Source organism: Cervus canadensis, chromosome 12 (genome assembly GCF_019320065.1).
Source record: "Cervus canadensis isolate Bull #8, Minnesota chromosome 12, ASM1932006v1, whole genome shotgun sequence".
NCBI lineage: Eukaryota > Metazoa > Chordata > Mammalia > Artiodactyla > Cervidae > Cervus > Cervus canadensis.
This window is the reverse complement of record NC_057397.1, coordinates 29,845,294-29,865,215: the sequence shown is the minus strand read 5'-3', so window position 1 is coordinate 29,865,215 and position 19,922 is coordinate 29,845,294. Positions and strand designations below refer to the sequence as shown.

The 19,922-nt window shown below is 41.2% G+C and overlaps 2 protein-coding genes across 3 annotated transcripts in view; both read left to right on the top strand.

The window, feature by feature from the left end:
* Positions 1 to 6,862, top strand: part of PPP1R42 (protein phosphatase 1 regulatory subunit 42) — a 40,777-nt gene extending 33,915 nt beyond the window's left edge. For both annotated transcript variants that reach the window (XM_043483601.1, XM_043483600.1), the window contains one exon: positions 6,506 to 6,862. In XM_043483601.1, the coding sequence (XP_043339536.1) occupies positions 6,506 to 6,519 (14 nt within the window). In that variant the 3' untranslated portion in view covers positions 6,520 to 6,862. The remainder of the gene's footprint in view (positions 1 to 6,505) is intronic.
* Positions 6,863 to 8,229: 1,367 nt separating this feature from the next.
* Positions 8,230 to 19,173, top strand: TCF24 (transcription factor 24). Its single transcript, XM_043483815.1, has 3 exons — positions 8,230 to 8,471; positions 9,271 to 9,670; positions 17,433 to 19,173. The coding sequence occupies exons 2-3, from the start codon at positions 9,281 to 9,283 to the stop codon at positions 17,544 to 17,546; spliced, it is 504 nt and encodes a 167-aa protein (XP_043339750.1). The 5' UTR covers positions 8,230 to 8,471; positions 9,271 to 9,280; the 3' UTR covers positions 17,547 to 19,173.
* Positions 19,174 to 19,922: the final 749 nt, after the last annotated feature.

Genomic DNA, 19,922 nt, shown 5'->3' with positions numbered 1-19,922 from the left:
GGGATAACAGCAAAGGAGCCCGAGGCCGAGACGGTAATGGATGGCCCGTTGGCGAGTAGAGGGCATCTGGTGGTGGAAAGCAGGAAGAAGCCACAGCAGGACAGGGACAGGCTAGTTTCACCACTTCTCCAACCCAAACGTTCTTAATTTGGGGTCCCTGAAGGATTCATTAAAAGTTTCATTAGATTCTCAAAGAGATATATGATCTAAAAAATAGTTTAAGAATCACTATTCTAACCTCGCATGTGTGCTAAGGCCCTTCAGTCATGTCCGACACTTTTCGACAACATAGACTTCAGCCCTCCAGGCTCCTCTGTCCATGAGATTTTCCAGGCAAGAATACTGGAGTGGACTGCCATGCCCTCCAGGGGATCTTCCCAACCCAGGGATCAAATCCACAATTCTTAGGTCTCCTGCATTGGCAGGCGGGTTCTTTACCACTAATTCTAAACTTTGAATATACACATGGGTTTCCCAGGTGGCATATATGTAATTTAGCTCATTATGAATCAGCTCTAAGTCTCCTGATGAGAAGAAAATTGTTTTTTGTTTTTTTTCAGTTTTATGAACGATGTTATTGCTTTAATGTAAAGATAAATCATACCAGAAAATAACTTCCTTTATTCATAAAACTAACAGGCACTTCCTATATACCAGACAGTACTCAGTATAATAAAAACTCAAATGAGATATTCCTGACCGCAAAGATTTTGCAACAAGCTAATGTGAGAGTCAAATGTGATACCACTAATATATATTGTGATAAATGCTATGGGCTTTATACACCAGATCCCCATACATCCTATAAGTTATTCATTCAACTTTTTTCATTTAAAATCAATACAGTGATTGCTCTATTGATCTTCCCAGTCATATCATAGTAGTCACTATGTTATAATAGAGGGCAATAGCAAATTTCATTAAGAGAGTAATCAGAGCCAGTAGATGTGCTTTGGAATAGATTTCCTTTTTCCAGAACTGCTTGATGAGGGTCACATGGGTTTGTCATGCGACCCTCTCTGCAGGGTCCAATCAAGGGATGGTGACTCAGCATTTCTTAATGGGGCCCACCTGAAGAAGACCCATGAACAACAGTGCTGCTACCCCCATTCCCTGAAGAGTGGCTTAGGCTTGTCGAGAGAGGCCTAAGGGGGAGAGAGTCCTATAAGTCTGGAAAATGCTTCATCTGGGGAGAGGCGATAGGATAAGTAAGGAGTCCTAGTTTGGATCTTGCTTCCTCTCCAATCACACACACACACAACAGCTGTGTGTCAATTTGCCATAGCTGATTATGTCCACTATCATGGCCATCAAACCATAGCAAGTTTGTTCATAGCACCCCACAAGTTTCTTAAAGATTTACATAACTCAACATCAATTCCACAGCAGTGTTCTTGCGTTTTGCTTCTTTGCCAAGCATTTTGAAAGGTCTTGCTAGTGTATCATCAAGGTGAAAGAGGAAACAATAAAAATGGACACAGCCTCAGAAAAGAATATTGGTATATCTGTACATTATCACACATACTGTTAGATCAGTTAGTTAGTTAGTACGTGAGCTGTGGCACGTACCATATATTCTGCAGCCCCAAACAAAGCTCTAGTCACTAGGACTGCACTGACAAACCCTAGTTCCTAACTAGGAATGCTAAACACAAGCTAAATGCATTTTCAACTACCAATACTAAGTACTGTTGAGATAGGCTACCCTAAAGAAACCACCAGCATAGAGGGGTTCCTGTGAGAATATATTGTCCTGCTTTTGCCACTGTCAGTGAAGCTGATTATGTTCAATCCTGATTCTTAAGTTTTATTTTGTATTTTCATTTATTTATATTTGGCTATGCTGGGTCTTCATCACTGCGTGAACTTTCCACTAGCTGCGGAGAGCGGGGGCTACTCTCTAGCCGCAGCGAGCAGGCTCCTCACTGTGGTGGCTTCCCTTGAGGAGCGCAGGCTCTAGGGGCACAGGCTTCCGTAGGCGGGGCTCCCAGGCTCTCCAGCACAGGCTCAATAGTTGTGGCACACAGGCTTAGCTGTTCCACGGCAGGTGGGATCCTCCAGGATCAGGATCAAAGCCATGTCTCCTGCATTGGCAGGTGGGTTCTTTACCCCTGAGTCACCAGGGAAGCCCCAACATTTTCTTTTAAATATTTTTTATCTTCTCAGGGCACATTTTCACTGAGGGCACGCCAAAACATTGATCTGGTTATCACAAATGATTTAAGTCTTATTAAACGGAAATATCACCAGTTAATACCTTCAATCAAAGGTGACCAAACCTACTATGGAATTGCATTAAGCTCTTGATAATAGACTATTTGGGTGTGCCTCTTGCTAACATTTTACTAATTTAGTGTAAGGCTACAAGACAGCCCATGGAGTCCCAAGAGTAGGATACAACTTAGCAATTACACCACCACCACCACCAGGAGACAATGAGAATAAAGTTAGAAGGTTAGTAAAGCATTAAAATACACAGCTCTTAAGAACAGATTTTTAGTTTCTAAAAAGTTGATTAAATCAACTCCCTCCCTTAATTACTTGAAAGAGGGTTAATGAGCTGGTATCAGCAGGAGAGTCCCCTACAGTCTACATTTAAGATTCAAGGTGGGGAGCCTGATCAGAGGTGGAAAGGAGCCTTAGAGGCTTCTTCCAAAACTCTCGAAGTATAAGCCCCTTTAAGGGTTTACACACTCCTTTAAGGTTTACACACTGAGAGCTGTGCCTGTGTCCTATGTAGAACACAGTGAAGCAACATCTGTCCAATGACAGGGGAATGTTTTCCACCTCCTTTATAAATGCATGCCGTCTGTGCTCATGTATATTTACACAAGCCTGCCTTCCCTACAGGGAGGAAAAAGTCAGACTCATTGACGTTGCTGTTGACCCCCAAACTGAACTTGATACTATCAATGTACACTTTAATTAAAGATTAGTTCAACACTATTTTTTTATTTAAAGGCTGATTCTGAACAAATGCCTTCACTGTTCAATTAAAAATAGTATGTGGTATGGAACAAAAAATGTGCAAATTATTGCCTCTTTCTCTGTTTGTCACAGTAAATACTTCTGACAGATGTTTCCTCTCTTTTCAAGCTGGCTAGGAGGTATTTGAGCCTTAGTAATTTAAAAATAGGCATTAAACACATTTATACATTGTAAATAAGATCCACTGAGAATACAGTACCCACAGCATGGTACAATGAAAAGAGCAAACTGTTACTTGATTAACTATCTTTCAAGCCCAAGTAATGTCAATAGAGTCAGTCCATCCCTTCTGTTAATGTAAAAATAATAACTTCCTAGCTGGGTTAGAATGCCTTTAGGTTCAGATACCTTTAAAGAATGTGAATCCCTGGGACCTATAATTCATAGGAAATGTTCACTGTATGTTATTTAACTATTTATAAAATACCTACTAACTTTAGTTAGAAATGAAAGCATTGGGTTTCTTTGAGTTAAAAAGTGACCTTTAAAAACAATAAAAAATAATTTGCTGTTAAGGCTATGCTATGTTTGAACAGTTGTAATAACAGATCTCCTATGTGCTTCAAGAAGAATTTTTTAAAACTTAGATAATACTTTTAGTCATGAAACTCTGGGATGATCTTATATAAACTCATTTGTAAAGCTCTAACTACTTTTAATTTTGCCATCTCAAGTCCAGCCTCGGCCTAACTAACTTTTATATGCAAAATAACTGTATGCATCAGTAATATAATGCTAAGATTTTGGTTTGCAGTTCTCAAAGAACCCTTTTGAAATTAGGAAAACACCCACCTCCCTAAAAAAAAAGAAGAAAAAAGAAAGTAATAGTAGTCAGCAACAAAACTTTTTTTAGAACAGTCTAAGCTAGCTTTTGTGACGTCTAGTCTCAACTCTGTCAATGGCTTACTCTATGAACAAGAATTATGTAAATTATAAGAACTGTACTAATTATTTTTCATTTTAAAATGTCTATTCTGAAAGCTTAGTCTTCATTACCCAAACAAATTATAAAACACAGTAGGACCCTTTGAGATAAGAGTACTATCAGCCCCAACTTGTACATAGGGAAAATGAGTGTTGGAGAAACACAGTCAGAGGAGCCCAATGTCACAGGATTGCCAGGAGGCAGAGCTGGGACACGAATCCAGGTCATTGACTCCAAAAGTCAAGTTCTTAATTACACTGCCAGGGGGTCTCAAAAACATTACATTGCCAGGGGGTCTCAAAAACACCCTCAAGTAAAAGCAGATAAAATAAGTAAAGGAAGCAGGTGAGAATGTGACTGAGGTAAACTGGAGAGCATGCTGTCCAACTAAAGGCAACTGTAGCTACTCGGCTCCAAAACACTACAGCCAGGCAGGCAAATTGAACTTGGGAAATCAGATTATCTGGCAAGCAAGATATCTAGATTGTGGAATCATCTGATTTTTAAAATGTTGTAAATATTGGATCAATATTTTTTTTAAAATGTCCATTACAGTGGGTAAAAAGAAAAAAAAAATCAAGTAATGAATGCTAACGAGGACATGGAGCCACCAGAACTGTCATGCACTACTGGTGGGGATGCAAAAAGAATAGTTCAGCCAATCTGGAAAATAGTTTGACATATTCTTACAAAGTTAAACACACACTCAACACACTCAGCAGTCCCACTCCTAAGTATTTCCCCAGGTGAAATGAAAACATATACTCACACAAAAATCTGAACCCTAATGTTTTTAGTGGCTTACTAAGAATCACCAAAAATTGGGAACAACCCAAAAGTCCCTCAGCAGGGAATGGATAAACAAACTGTGGTACATCCATACAATGGAATACTGCTCAGCATTAAAAAGGAATGAACTAGCAATATATGAAATGACACAGACCTCAGAAGCAATATGCTGAATGAAAGACACCAGACTTAAAAGGCTACACGTGTATGATTCCATGACCTACTGGCAAAGGCAAAACTGCAGAGACAGTTGCTGAGGACCTGGGGTTGACTATGAAGGGTCAACACAAGGGAGTTTTGAGGGGGTGATGAAATGTTGCATATTTTTATTGTGGTAGTAGTTATATGACTATAAATGTTTTATCAAAACTGCTGAACTATATACTCAAAGGACTGAGTTTAAGTCTGTAAATTATACCTTAATTAAACAATGAAGGAAATAGTTGAAAGGTGAAAAAAGCACCAACTGTATAAAGCCCACTGATGCAGATAGATAACAAAACAATATATTTTCTTCACTGGTATATGTGATCATTTTACATTATAAAGATAACAAACTATTTGACACATATTAAAAAAAAGATAAGCATGATTTTGACACCTACATCACACTGGGACTTCCCTGATGGTCCAGTGGCTAAGACTCCAAACTCCCAATGCAGTCTTTGAATCCCTGGCAAGGAACTAGATCTCACACGCTGCAACTTAAAGAGTACACATGCTGCAAATAAGGATTCTGCATGCCACATCTAAGACCTGATGCAGCCAAATAAATATCTTTTTAAAAGGCCTAATCACACTCAGTGAAATAAAATCTATAGCACTTTAAAACCAGATTAGGCAAGAATTTCAAAGAAAGATGTACTATGAAAATAGTATTTGGATTGTTAATAGGGATTCAAGTTAATGCTCTTTACTGAGATAAGATACAAAAAAAAATATTTTGCAAATAATGAAGATCCCTACAAATAGTAAATAAAATAGTATGGTAAAAAGCACAAGTGTTAAGGTCAATCTACCTGGCTTGAATCCTGTCTCTGCCACTTACCAGCTGTGTGACCTTGGACAACTTACTTCAACTCTCTTAGCTTTATTTTCTCAACTATAAGGTCCTCAAAGGGTTTTTGTAAAGACTAAATGAGAAAAGTGCTTTCTGTAATACACTTAGCACTTAAAAAGATACCTGTTACTAATTTATGTAATGTTGAAAATTTGAAGATGTTTATTCTCCATTTCAACTTTAATTGCAAATACTGGAGTCTTGCAGGAATTAGGACTAGAGTCATCAGAGGATTCAGAGGCTGCTTAGAGCGGCAGACAAGACAAGGGGGTGGCCTGAGGTGGCGGGTCTTGTTACATCAGTCCTTTCGAACCTGTTGGGCAACTCAGCAGGCAACTGGCCAGTCATTATTAGCAGTGAAGTGCCTGCACGTTCACCCCAACTCCTAGAGCAGCAGAAGACGCTAGCAGTCTAGGCTAGGGGGAGGCTTGTGAGATGCCAGGGTGCAAAATATAAGGAGCCCTGAGCACCTAAGTTGCCTACCCTAGTCCTGGCCCCTACTTTCCCTCCAATATTGTTATTTCTACACCTCTCCCAACTCACAGATTTTCTTCATTCTTCCCTACCTCAGGGGCACAATCTTTGTTTCTGCTTTCTTTAAAGCCTGAGAAGATTCAGTTTAGTAACTAATCATTAGCCTTCACTGTTGTTAATGTGTCCTGGATTATATACGTTTCCTACCTGTTTTGGATAACTTTCAGTTTTGAAATAATTTAAATGCTGTCTTTTTTCTGTCAATACAGAAATCTCTCTTTGAAGGCATCTGAAAGCTTGCTGACAAAAAATGATGTACGTGAACCTCACCTTCTTCATAATTTGAAAGTAAAAGAAAATTTGTTTGTAAAAAACCAGTAAACTCAACCTTCACTGATCTGAAACGTTTCATTCTTTACCTTTATAGTACTAGGCAACATCATCTTTTTGTGGTTTGTAGCTTTACAGTCTCATTATATAAGAAAAACCTTTGCAATTCCTGTTTGATCTGCTTCTTTATAGAATCTGAAACAGTCCTTTACAATTGCTTTATTCCTTATTACATACAATTTTCTGGGGAAATAAAGATGTGCTTTCTCATTCATCAAAAGTAATCGTTTTTTGAACTCACAGTATTTTGATGTGCTTCTTTAAGTGTAAATCTGACTATATTTATCGAATGGGAATTGAGATGAAAACCTGAGATTACTCTGAGTTACTAATAAACTTAAAGTGTGTGGAACTTTATACTCAAATAAAGTAAGTGCCACCGTTACTATGTACTAGGTTTGTTATTTAGTCGCTAAGTCGTGTCTGACTCTTTTGCGACCCCAAGGACTGTAGCCCGCCAGGCTCTTCTGGCCATGGGGATTCTCCAGGCAGATACTAGAGTGGGTTGCCATTTCCTCCTCTAGGGTATCTTCCTGACCCAGGGATCAAACTGCATTGACAGGTGGATTCTTTACCACTGAGCCACCAGGAAAGCCCTGTACTTGTTGGTAGCTCCAATTTTTAAATATATGGTAAAGGATGAAATTATGTCACATGTACAAGAACGGTTTCATTAAAGATATTTTAAATTCGATAGTCTGCCGCGATCCCCAAAGAAGACTGACGCAAGCACTGTTTTCAAGGATGCATTAATCACATTGCTGGGAAATATTGGGCGTCTGCTCAAACTTCACCTGTGAAGGCGATGGTTCCAAACAAGCGGAAGCCACACCAGGTCGGGGGCGTCCAGGGCCCGGGCTTCCCCGGGCAGCGTCCCCTTTTCTCAGGGAGCCTGGACGGAGCCCCTCCCCACACGTCTGCCATCTCCGCTCCCCGGAGGCCACGAGGGTACACCTCGGGCGAGCTCCCCGAAGGGAAACTCCCAAATCCGTTCCTACTAGCGAAACAAAGCGGGGCCCCGGGGGGGATGGGACGATGGAGGTGCCAGCCTCGGGAAGAAGCGATTGCCACTGGGGGAATTAAAAGTACCACAGACCGTGGGCACGCTCGAACTCAGTGCAGTTTACCTCCGGGCTGCTCAATACACTGGTCGCGGAGTCCCGAGGCGGCGGGACTACGCTTCAAGCGGTCACGACGGCAGGAGACGTTAACCTTGTGGTGGAGCAAACGGTGAGCGCGTCGAGGCGGCACACGCCACACTCCCTCACCGAAAGTTAAGGCGCGTTCCACAGAACGGCCGCCTTCCCGCCTCGGCCCGGCGCCGGTCAGGAAGGCGCCCGGGGCTCAGCCTGGGCCCGAGGCGGAAGGCCCACGGTGAGACGAGGTAACTCGCGAGGCCGCGCTGGGGTCCTTAGAGCCCAGGCCGCAACTCCGGCCCGCCAGCCGCCAACCCAGCGGGCGCTTGACGTACCGCGCTCGGGGCCTGACCTGGGGGAGAACCCGAACGCTGGAGGGCGTGGCCAGCAAGACGCCCCGCCCCCTCTGGCCCCGCCCCGCCGGACGGTTTGATTAATGAGTCTCCTGAAGCAGAGAGGCTCCCAGAGCTCGCAGCCGCACAGCACTGCACCACAGGTGCCGGAGGACGTCGGCGGGTCCTGCCGTGGTGATCCCGGCGCCTAGCTTGGCCCACAAGCAGTCCTCGCCTCGCACGAGCCCGCATAAAAGGCGCACCCGATCCGCTGGACGAAGATGGAGTGACCGGCGCAGTCCAGGCCACGCAGACCCGGCTCGACGCTCCTCTTCCCGCGCAGCGGAGCCGAACCCCGCACAGCCCCTCCAGGAAAGGTGAGGACCGGGGTCCGACCCCTGCCGCGCAGTTCCGGACTTGGACGGGTGGCGGGTGCCTTAGTCTGAGGTGAGGCCACAGGTCCCTCGCTCTGGCAGAAACCGCCCCGGGCTCCTGCCGTCGCCCCTGGGGACCCCGAGCCTCCGGAACGCATAATGCGAGGGCGGCCGGTGCGGGCACCGCGGGCCACGGCGTGTTCTACGAGTTGACCCGCTCCATCTTTCCCGCGGGATGGGCAGGTAAATAATCCAGACGCGCGAGTAAGTTCTGAACCTGAAATCTTCCTTCCCCCAGTATCGTAGCCCTCTTGACTAAATTGGTGGTGGAAAGTAAGGCTGGTTGGGCTTCCCTGGTGGCTCAGACGGTAAAGAATACGCCTGCAATGCGGAGACTTGGGTTCGATTCCTGGGTCAAGAAGATTTCCCTGGAGAAGGAAATGGCAACCCACTCCAGTATTCTTGCCTGGAGAATCCCATGGACAGAGGAGCCTGGCTGTCTACAGTCCATGGGGTCGCAAAGAATCGGACAAGACTGTGCGACTAAGCCCAGCCCATAAGGCTGGTTGGTATCGGGGCCCTCCTGAGCCTTCTAACCAGTCTAGGAATCCTCCGGCACCACCCCTCTCCCCAGACGTCGGGAGGCAAAAGTGCCCCAATCAAAAGGTGCTCAACTCTGAGATCGCCCCGAACCACATCGGATGGTCGGGCCGGGCGCACAGGGGGAGCGAGAGGGCTGCGCTCCCACCCGGGCTAAGCTTGACCGACTCCCCGGCCTCACCGCGCCTTCCGTCCTTTGCAGGGAAGCCGCTATGGACCGCGGCGGCCCCGCAGGCAGCCCCCTGATCGCCAGCAGCGAGCCCGCGCCCCTGGTAGCCACCGCCCGAGACTTGAGCCCCGGACGGACCGCGCCGGGACCCTCGGGCCCAGGCGGCGGCGCGCGCTCAGGAGGCGGGCGGCCGGCGGCAGCGAACGCGGCGCGGGAGCGCAGCCGCGTGCAGACTCTGCGGCACGCCTTCCTGGAGCTGCAGCGCACGCTGCCGTCGGTGCCGCCGGACACAAAGCTGTCCAAGCTGGACGTGCTGCTGCTGGCTACCACCTACATTGCGCACCTCACCCGCAGCCTGCAGGACGACGCCGAGGCGCCGGCGGACCCAGGACTGGGCGCCCTTCGCGGAGATGGTTACCTACACCCGGTCAAGGTAGGCGGGCAGGGCACTGAGGAGCCGGGCCCTGGAGCAAGGCACCTTGCCCTGCCGAGTCTGCCACTGCTTGTGCAGATACCAGCGAGCTCTCACCGCACCTTTCTGGTGAGGCAGGGAACAGACCCGGGGAGCGATCTTCGCCCAAGTCACCGGCAGGGAGGTCCCCACTGCACTAGGTTACTCCTTAACGGTTTGCAGGTAGTGACTTAAGCCTGGGGTGGCTTGGATAGGGGGAGTCTCATGTCCCTTAAAGGATGATGGAAACTACAGGATACCTTTCCTAGATGAGTTTTTCTGGGGTGCCTGGTGGGGTGCTTGGTTGCACATCCTGATAATTTTTAGTTATCAGAGCCTTTGAGGGTTTTAAATTTACATAATTATGTTTCCCCTGTGATTTCTGTCAATTTTTTTTTAAAGTTTCAATACTGTGATGGAATTATCTGTTGCTAACTCACCCTAGAAAACCAATGTTGAAATTTTTTTGTAAAATGAGACCGTTCTGCATCCCCATATGATAAATTTTAAGTCCATCTTAATGTTATCTATCATAGACTAGGCAACTACCAAGAATGTTAGCAAAACTACAATGAGTTTATGTAATTTTCATAATAAATTGGCATGTATATTGTGTTCGGATTAAATACTATATTCAAATTCTTTAATGTACAAAATTAGCTGAGAGAGTTCCTCTTGTATAATATTTTTTACATGTAGGTAGTAGTGTACAAAATTGGTCGGGGTTTTGTTTAATACGGTTTATATGATTATGATTTATTACCTATATTGCAATATTTAGATTCTCATCATCCTTTTCTCCTAGATCTAATTGTTTTTAAATATTACATCGATCAGGCTTTCTGTTCAAAATGAATCACCTTCCCTATATCTTCTAAAATTAAATATTCAAAATATTTATTCTACTATTCTGAAACATTTTCACACACACAAATATAAAATTAAGACTTTCCCTTAAGTGTATCAATGTTCAGTAAATTATTAAATAATCATTATTGAAATGAAGGTAAAATACATCCTCTAATATTAACTGAACTTAAAATTCTGTGGTAAGCTTTAACAAAATTTACTTTGCAAATGTAATCAACATGATGATACTCAAACTAGTTTAAATATTAAGTGTAAAAATTTGAAGTATCATTTATTCATAATTATGATAGCCTATTGCATTCCATTCATGTGTTATATAACCTCAGCTAGAAACTTATTTATTACTAAATAAGGGATTTTGTATAACCATTAGATGTTATTAATCTTAATATTAGATTAATATTAGGTACCTTAGATTGCTATTCAAATGTATCATTTATATTAAATTTCTTTTGACTTGATATTATACTCTAAGAAAGTTTATTTCAACATTAAGTAGGCTTAATACAAAAGGCATCTGTTAAATGCCTCTTTGTGGAAGAGAGAAATCATATGAGAAATCCAGTTGTTTTTCACTTTTGTTTCTTGCAGTGCTTTTTTGAATGAGTAACATTAAAACCATAATTTTCATGAATGCTAAAACCGTAATTTTCATGTAACAATAAGCTTAGCAAGAGTTTTTTTTGCCCTAATTCCCATACCAAATGTTTTTGTAGTCTTATAACTCTTTAAAGAAAAATTAAATCTCATTTGTCCTCTGAATCAATTATTTTTATTTTAAAAGACAATTATAGGGATAATGAAAGATGGTCAAAGATTACCTCTTAAAATGAAATTGAGGGACTTCCCTGGTAGTCCAGTGGCTAAGCCTTTGTGCTCTCAATGCATGGACGCCAGGATTCTATTCCTGGTCAGGGAACTAGACCTACATGCCATAGCTAAAGATCCTGCATGCTGGCAAGGAAGATCAGAGATCCCGGGTGCCACAATTGAGACCTGGGCATATATATATAAATAAATACTAAAAAATGAAATTGGTGGTTGAACAAGACTAGTCTATTTTAAAATTATTTACTGAGTGCCTGCTATGTGCAAAGCACTGTTAAGAGAGTGAATACAATTAAGGATAAGACTCAATCCTTGCCCTAAATGAACATATAATGGAGAAAAAGACAGAAATGCAGTAACAGTATTGTAAGACACAGGCTTCCCCAGTGCTGCTGCTGCTGCTAAGAGTCAGACACGACTGAGTAACTTCACTTTCACTTTTCACTTTCATGCGTTGGAGAAGGAAATGGCAACCCACTCCAGTGTTCTTGCCTGGAGAATCCCAGGGATGGGGGAGCCTGTTGGGCTGCCGTCTGTGGGGTCCCACAGAGTCAGACACGACTGAAGCAACTTAGCGAATCCCATGGACAGAGGAGCCTGGTAGGCTGCAGTCCATGGGGTCGCTAAGAGTCGGACACAACCCCATAGACGGCTCCTCTGTCCATGGGATTTTCCAGGCAAGAGTACTGGAGTGGGTTGCCATTGCTTTCTCCGCTTCCCCAGTGGCTAAGCGGTAAAGAATCTGCCTGCCGATGCAGGTTCATTCCCCGCGTTGGGAAGATCCCCTTGCGGAGGAAATGGCAACCCACTCCAGTATTCTTGCCTGGAGAATCCCATGGACAGCGAAGGCTGGCGGGCTATAGTCCATGGAGTCGCAGAAGAGTCAGACTGGACTTAGCAACTGAACAACAACGATTTTAAGAGAGAATGCTGTCCATGCCATAAGAGACTATAACCCTGTGCTGTGGCGATGCAGAGGAAAGAGATTCTGTGTACATAACTGAACCTGTTTGTAACACTATTTTACAGATACAACCAAAATGCTTAAATATTAAGTCTGTTGTTGATTAATCTAATGCCAAAGAAATATTCTGATTATTTGTACCTTTTAATCTACAAAAGGTACTGTAACCTTTAGTTAAAGAGTGTTCCAAAATGACTATTTTTCTGTCTTACCACATAGTATTACTGGGCCTTGCTTTGATGATCAAAGATCCATTAACAGATATTTCAATGCCATAATTTTGAATCATCAAAATAATCATCTTATTATCAGTATTGGAGATTTGGCATTGTTAGCATTGTTGGGAATTTACAGTAAGAGTACCTCAAGGGACTTGCCCATTGGTCCAGTGGTTAGGATTCTGTGCCTTCCAATGCAGGGGGCCGGGGTTCCATCCCTGGTCAGGGAACCAGATCCTGAATACCATAAGAACTGAAACTAAGACCCAGCGCAGCCAAATAAATTTTTAAAAAAGAAGCTCTCCTGAGAATCTTAAAAAAAAAAAGAATACCTCAAATGAAACTGGAAGGTTTAAGAGACTGGGGTCCCAGAGGATAGCCTAAAACAACACTGTATATACCTTTGGGATGTGAACAGTTCTGATCAGTGCCAGCATCCGAAGGAGCAGAACTCCAAGAGAACAGGGCTGTATATCAGATACTTACATTGTAAGAAAAGCACAGTTGTCATTAATTGCATTACCCCTGGAGAATCATTGTTGATAACACAGATAAACAGTGATTTTAAAAAATAAATTTTGTTACTTTGTTTTGTTATTTGGGAATCTTTTAACTCCAAAAATCAAGAATATATATTTTTAAAGTCTTCTGTTTCAGGTTTAGTTCTGGTTAATTGTATGAGTGCATTAGATTGTTCTAAGCTAATGAAACTACATAATTTTAAATATGCCTTCTTAGGTAGAGTAGAAAGCCAGGATTGTATTAATCTACACAATGCTAAAACAGACCATTGAGAAGTGAAATGTAGATCAGTCACCTGGTTTTTTTGGCGTGATGCTGCCATGCAACCTAACCATTATTTTATTTATATGTTTATTTCTGACTCCTAAAACTATTTGTGTGTCTACATTAAATTCATTTGAAAAAAATTATTAGTAGCCTTTCTGAAAATCCAGGGACACAAAGTTATTTAAAAGGGAACTCTACTAAGTCCCTGAAATATCAGGCAAAAATCCACATAAACATTTTTAGGTTTGTTTCATAAATTACATATAAATTACTTATGTAGTGTGTGCACTTAGTCACTCAGTGGTATCTGACTCTTGGGAGCCCCACTGACTGTAGCTCGCCAGGCTCCTCTGTGCATGGAATTTTCCAGGCAAGAATACTGGAGTGGGGTGCCATTTCCTACTCTAGGAGATCTTCCCTACCCAGGGATCAAACCCTCCTGTCTTTCATTGGCAGGCAGATTCTTTACCTCTGGGCCACCTAGGAAGGCCACTTACCTACTAGCAAGGCTGTAAAGAGCAGATACCTTCATTGGTCTCCACTCTTGGTTGCATGCTTTAGAGTGATTCTCAATACAGTGAAACCCAGGTAACACATAGAACTAACAGGGAGCATTTGGTAATATTTTTATTTTATTTATTTTTGATGTATAATAATTCTCAAATTATTATGATCTACATTCTCAAGTGTAGAATTCTCAAATTACATTACATTTGAGGTTTGAGCATGAGATTTTTTTTTTTTTTTTGAGATGTTTATACTCATGAAAATGTGGCAGTAGTGTAAAAGAATGAAAAGCACAGATTTAGGGACTTCCTTGGTGGTCCAGTGGCCAAGACTCCATGCTCCCAGTGCAAGGGGCCAGGGATTGATCCCTGGTCAAGGAACCAGATCCCCACTTTACTGCAACTGAGAGTTCACCTTCCACAACTAAAAGGCCCTGCAATTAAAGATCTAGCATGCCTCAACAAAGTTCAAAGATCCCACGTGCTGCAACTAAGATCTGGCACATCCAAATTAATTAATTAAGTTTTTTAAAAATAAAGAAAAACACTTGTTTATGATATGCCTGAAAATCTGCACTTCAAATTGATGATCTATGCCCTATACTATTTGCTGTATGTGGTAGTCAGCTCAGACTGTGACAACAAAATATCATAGACTAGGTAGATGAAACAACAGAAATTTATTTTCTCACAGTTCAGGAGGCTGGAAAATTCAAGATTATGGTATTGGCCAACTCACTTCCTGGCGAGAGCTCTCTTCCTGCCTTGCATTTGGCCAACTTCACTCTTTCTCAAAGAAAGGGAGCTCTACCTCTTCTTAAAAGGCCACTAATCCTATCATGAGGGACCCACCCTCACGACCTCATCTAACCATAATTACCTCTCCAAATTATCATCGCACTGGGGGTTAGAGCATCAACAAGTAAGTTTTGGGGGAACAGAAACATTCACTCCATAATACCATGACACTGGATTCTTCAGTATAATGCAGGCCTTAACTCTGGTCTAACAATGTCAAATTCAGACATATCAAAAAAATCCCAGGCAAATTTCTAAAATGCTTCATGTTCCCAATTGGTCAAGGGGATCCCAGGAATAGGACCGATATGATACATCCAGAGCATACACGAATGCACTTCTATGATTTAAAACAAAACCTGAAATGGATTTGCAAAAATAAATAACACAGTCAGTCTTATTACTGTATTGAATATAAAATACAAGTTTGTTTATAGGAAGATTATATAGGAATGGAACATTTTAAATTCCAAGTAACACAGATGTTGTATTTAATCTGTGTTGAAGTTCTGCTAGATTCTGAGCAGAATAATCTGAATTTAGGACTCTGAAATGACCTAAACCACATTGGAGCAAGTTCAGTTATCACATCTGGAGGCATAAAACTCACATGCTTACGTATTATTCCTTATGCTACATTTCACATCTGGAATCCCAGTTGAGGTGACAGTCCCTGTATTTGGAAGGCTTATAAGGCAGGCTTATATTATTCCAGATAAGAATTGGCTCTACCTTATACTTTTCTGAAGAGGTCCAGTCTGATTTAATTGGTCTGGAGTGTGATTTGGCCATTAGTTCTTTTTTTTTTTTTTTTTTTTTAATTTTTTATTAGTTGGAGGCTAATTACTTCACAACATTTCAGTGGGTTTTGTCATACATTGATATGAATCAGCCATAGATTTACACTTATTCCCCATCCCGATCCCCCCTCCCATCTCCCTCTCCACCCGATTCCTCTGGGTCTTCCCAGTGTACCAGGCCCGAGCACTTGTCTCATGCATCCCACCTGGGCTGGTGATCTGTTTCACCATAGATAGTATACATGCTGTTCTTTTGAAACATCCCACCCTCACCTTCTCCCACAGAGTTCAAAAGTCTGTTCTGTATTTCTGTGTCTCTTTTTCTGTTTTGCATATAGGGTTATCGTTACCATCTTTCTAAATTCCATATATATGTGTTAGTATGCTGTAATGTTCTTTATCTTTCTGGCTTACTTCACTCTGTATAAAGCTCCCATGTGATCCTAATGTGCAACTTATGTTGAAAAGCCAGAGCTCTTATGAACTTTTTGAAAAATTATTTATTTATTCATTTATTTACTTGCTGTATTGGGTCTTCATTGCTGTGCACAGGCTTTCTCTGGTTGTGGCGAATGGGGACTACTCTCTGGTCGGGCTTCTCGTTGTGGTGGTTCCTCTTGTGGAGCACGGGCTCTAAAGCATGGGCTCAGTTGCCCCACAGCGTGTTGAATCTTCCTGGATCAGGGAACCTATGTTCCCTGTATTCTCAGGCAGATTCTTAACCACTCTACCACCAGGGAAGTCCTCTTATGGACTTTGGATTGTTAATAACTGTACCTCTGTTTGAGCACCATGGATTATCTGCCAGGCATTTAAGAACATTTCAAGGACCACCCTTTCCACTGGTAGTCCAGTGGCTGAGACGCTGTGCTCCCAATGCAGGAAGCCCAGGTTTGACCCTTGGTCAGGGAACTAAATTCTGCATGCCGCAACTCTTGTATGCTGCAACAAAAATTGAAGATCCTGTGTGCCACAACTGAAGCCTGGCAGAGCCAAATAAATATATTAATTTTAAGTTTTTTAAAAAAAGAATATTTCATGGTGTTATGTAACCAGCAGTCTGCCCATGAACATTCACTGGTGAAAGTAGCCTGCTGCTCACAGCAATGTTTACTCTCTGGAGAGTGTGGGACCCCACTGCTGACCTCAAAGAATTGCACTTTAGTCTAAAGACTTACCTTTGTATTTAAAAAAAAAAAAAGCAGTGTTTCTCTGATTAGTATTCCAAGGACCTTAAACCAAAATTATATGACCCTCCCCTCTAAGAAAAAAAAAAGTCCATCCTGAAAGTATTACCTGTGTAGTATATTTTTTCATCATCATCCTGTTTGGAAATTAATTATATTATTTGAAAGGCTGCCCATTTTAAAGGTGAATTTAGAAAAGTCACAATCAGAATAGAAGTGTGATGATGACTGAAGGTTAAAGCCTGTGATGCCAGTACAAGCAAACATTTAATCTAGATGTTCTAGCTGTGTAACCCCAAACATTCTAATATTTGCAACTTTCAGATATTGATTTTAGCAGGATAAAATGTTTAGTTAGTTGAATTAGTCACTTTTCATTGTAATCCTTTGACAAATGTAGATGCATAATACCACATATAACTTTTTTAAACATTTTTTAAAGCCAGGGATTTTGTTTTAGGTTGAGTTTAAAGTTAAAACATTGTAGATAGATAAATTTTCCTACATCTAAATATATTTATTCTTCATAATTTTTTGCAGTTCTGGTCCACATGCATGCATATTATTTCATACAGTTATAATCAGAGTCTGGGTATATTTTTAATTTTGCTGTTAGCATTAATAAACATTTTTTTTGTCATCACTTAGACTTTGTAATCACAGTTGTTACTAGCTACATAGTATTGCATTTGCATTGAAGCATTAGGGATTTTTAATATTATTATTGCACACTATCTGTCATAGATACTAACTTTTGGATTATTGTTTAAATATTCTTTTTCAGAAATGGCCCATGCGATCAAGATTGTACATTGGTGCTACTGGTCAGTTTCTGAAGCATCCTGTCTCCGGAGAAAAAACAAATCATGACAATATTCCAAAAGACTCTCAGCCTTAGGCTCTCCCCTGATGGGGGCTAGTAGAAAGTGATGTTGTTGTTTTTAAATGATATGAAATAACTATATTTATTACATCAGGTATAACAAGCATTATTTCTGAAAGTTTTCATGTGAATCCATAGTTGGATATTCTGATTTATCTAATCTAAGTAAATGTGGAATGAAATCTTCAGTCAAATGTAAAAATACACAGCTTGTCTATTCAGTGTGACAGAGTCACTACTATAAATTGCAGGAGAAACTAATGGGGAAAAAAAGAAACCCATAGGACAGCAAAGAATTGTGTATATAGCCAAAGAATACTTGTGTTTTCTGTAGTGTATCTATCACAAACTCATTTATACAATCTTCCTGGTTTAAAAAAATAAAAACTCGGTTTGTCAAACACCAGTATTTCATTTTTGTGAAAACCAATCTGTGCTTAAAATTGGTCTAAGAAGCCATTCCAGCTGGAAGGTGCTAGATTATTTACTCAGTTTTAGCTGAATACATGTGGAGACTATTGAGCTATATGGTGATGCAGTAACTTCTATAACTTTTTCCCTCTTAGAAAAATTGTTTGGAATAATAGAAATGGTTTGCTTCCTAGGACAAGTCTTGGCCACCTTCTTAGAGGATAATTAAATATCTTACTATGTTTCCAAATTATGGAAGGCACTGAGCCTCCCTGCAACCCTGTGTGAACAGCAGATGGTTGTCACTGGGTAGCAGGGTTTGCCACCCTCCCTGCACCCCAGTCACTCCACATCCACCCCACTCTCAGGTCCTGGACTAGATAAACAGGTTTAGCTGTAGCCCCTAGAGAGAGTGGCATGTTCAGGCCTGTTGGGGGCCTCCACACCTCCTTGACCTTCACAGTCGCAACCTTAGCCAGGTTCTTTCTCCCCTTGTCAGCTACTGTTCACAGTGAACCTACTTGACCCTTATGAAATAGAAGTCCTTTCTGACTTGGGACTTCTGGGGCTGATCTGTACCTTGAAGAGGTCTAAGGACACAGAGTAACCATCCTGAGATACAGGATGCTCCGATTTGGACCCACAAGCAGGAAAAGCCCTCTGCTCTGGGTCTCTCCCACTGCCCCGCACACGAAGTACCCAGGGAACAGCTCTTTTGCCTGACTGAACCAGTGGTTTCAGTTCTGGCAAGAGCTTGGTGATCCTAGCTGAGAAGTGGAGATATTTACCAGGGAACACATCGAATCTCAGAACAACAGAGTGTAGTAGAGACACTTGTAAAAAAAAAAAATTATCAGTCTCTTTTGTCATCTCTGCTGATTTAGATTCCCTTTTATCCTTTTTTTATTTTTCTCCTCACTCTTCACTGTCCAGGTGTGTAAAGGTCATTCATTTCTTGATAATCCACAGTTTTAAAGTTGCTGGGTTTGGTCCAAGATTATTAAATAGAAATGTGTATGAATGGCCTTGGTTGAATTAATATAGCAACTGAACCACCATTTCATTTCCTCCTCCATTTAACTCCAGCTTTTGGCAGTGAAATGAAATAAAAGACTATTTGAAGGCAAAGTTGATTTGAGGATGATCATGTCTTAGCTCATGTCTGATAGTTTGTAACTTTTATTTTAATGTGAATATACTCATTGTAATGTGACCAAAGCATGTCTTTAAAAAGAAAAGACATAAAAAAAAAAAAAAAAGAAAAGACATATAATAAAAAATGTCTACATATTAACATGTAGCAAAAATGTTTGTATATTTAAATATTTGTGAGTATACTTACCCACTCATATGCCATTGAAAGGAATACAAAATAAAATGAGATGGATACAGCCATTCATTATTGTAAATTATTAGGATAAAAAAGTGCTAAAAATAATCTTTTCTCTTAAGGAATGAAATCAGAACTTCTTTAAAGTTACCTGGAACTGAACTGAAAACACTAAATGTGAGAGTAAGAATTTCAGGGGAAAAAATGCCATATTTAAAGCATTTAGTTGGGGAATAATTATGATTTGTGTTGAATTATCAGACTTTTCTAAATCCTCCTTCTAAATTGTTAGTCACTGTCTTAACAGTATTACTTTTTTTTTTAACAGTATTACTTTTTATTTCTTCTTGTCCAGTTATAAATGTCTTAATTCCAAAGAACTATAGTTCTGTCATGAGCTTTATAACATTTTATTAAATTGCTAAATAGGGTAACAGCTTTTGGTAGGTTGGAAAACTTGAGGTGAAATTGAATATTTTCACCCAAAGTTTAAAAGAAGCATGCTGTTTAATTAATTGTACCTGGTCAAGATAAAGGATATTACTAAAATAAAATAAAGCACCAATTTGAAAAGTAATTTAGTCTGTTATATCTATCTCTGCAGTTATTTAACAGATACCTATGGCAATACTTGAAAATCTTTCTAGAAG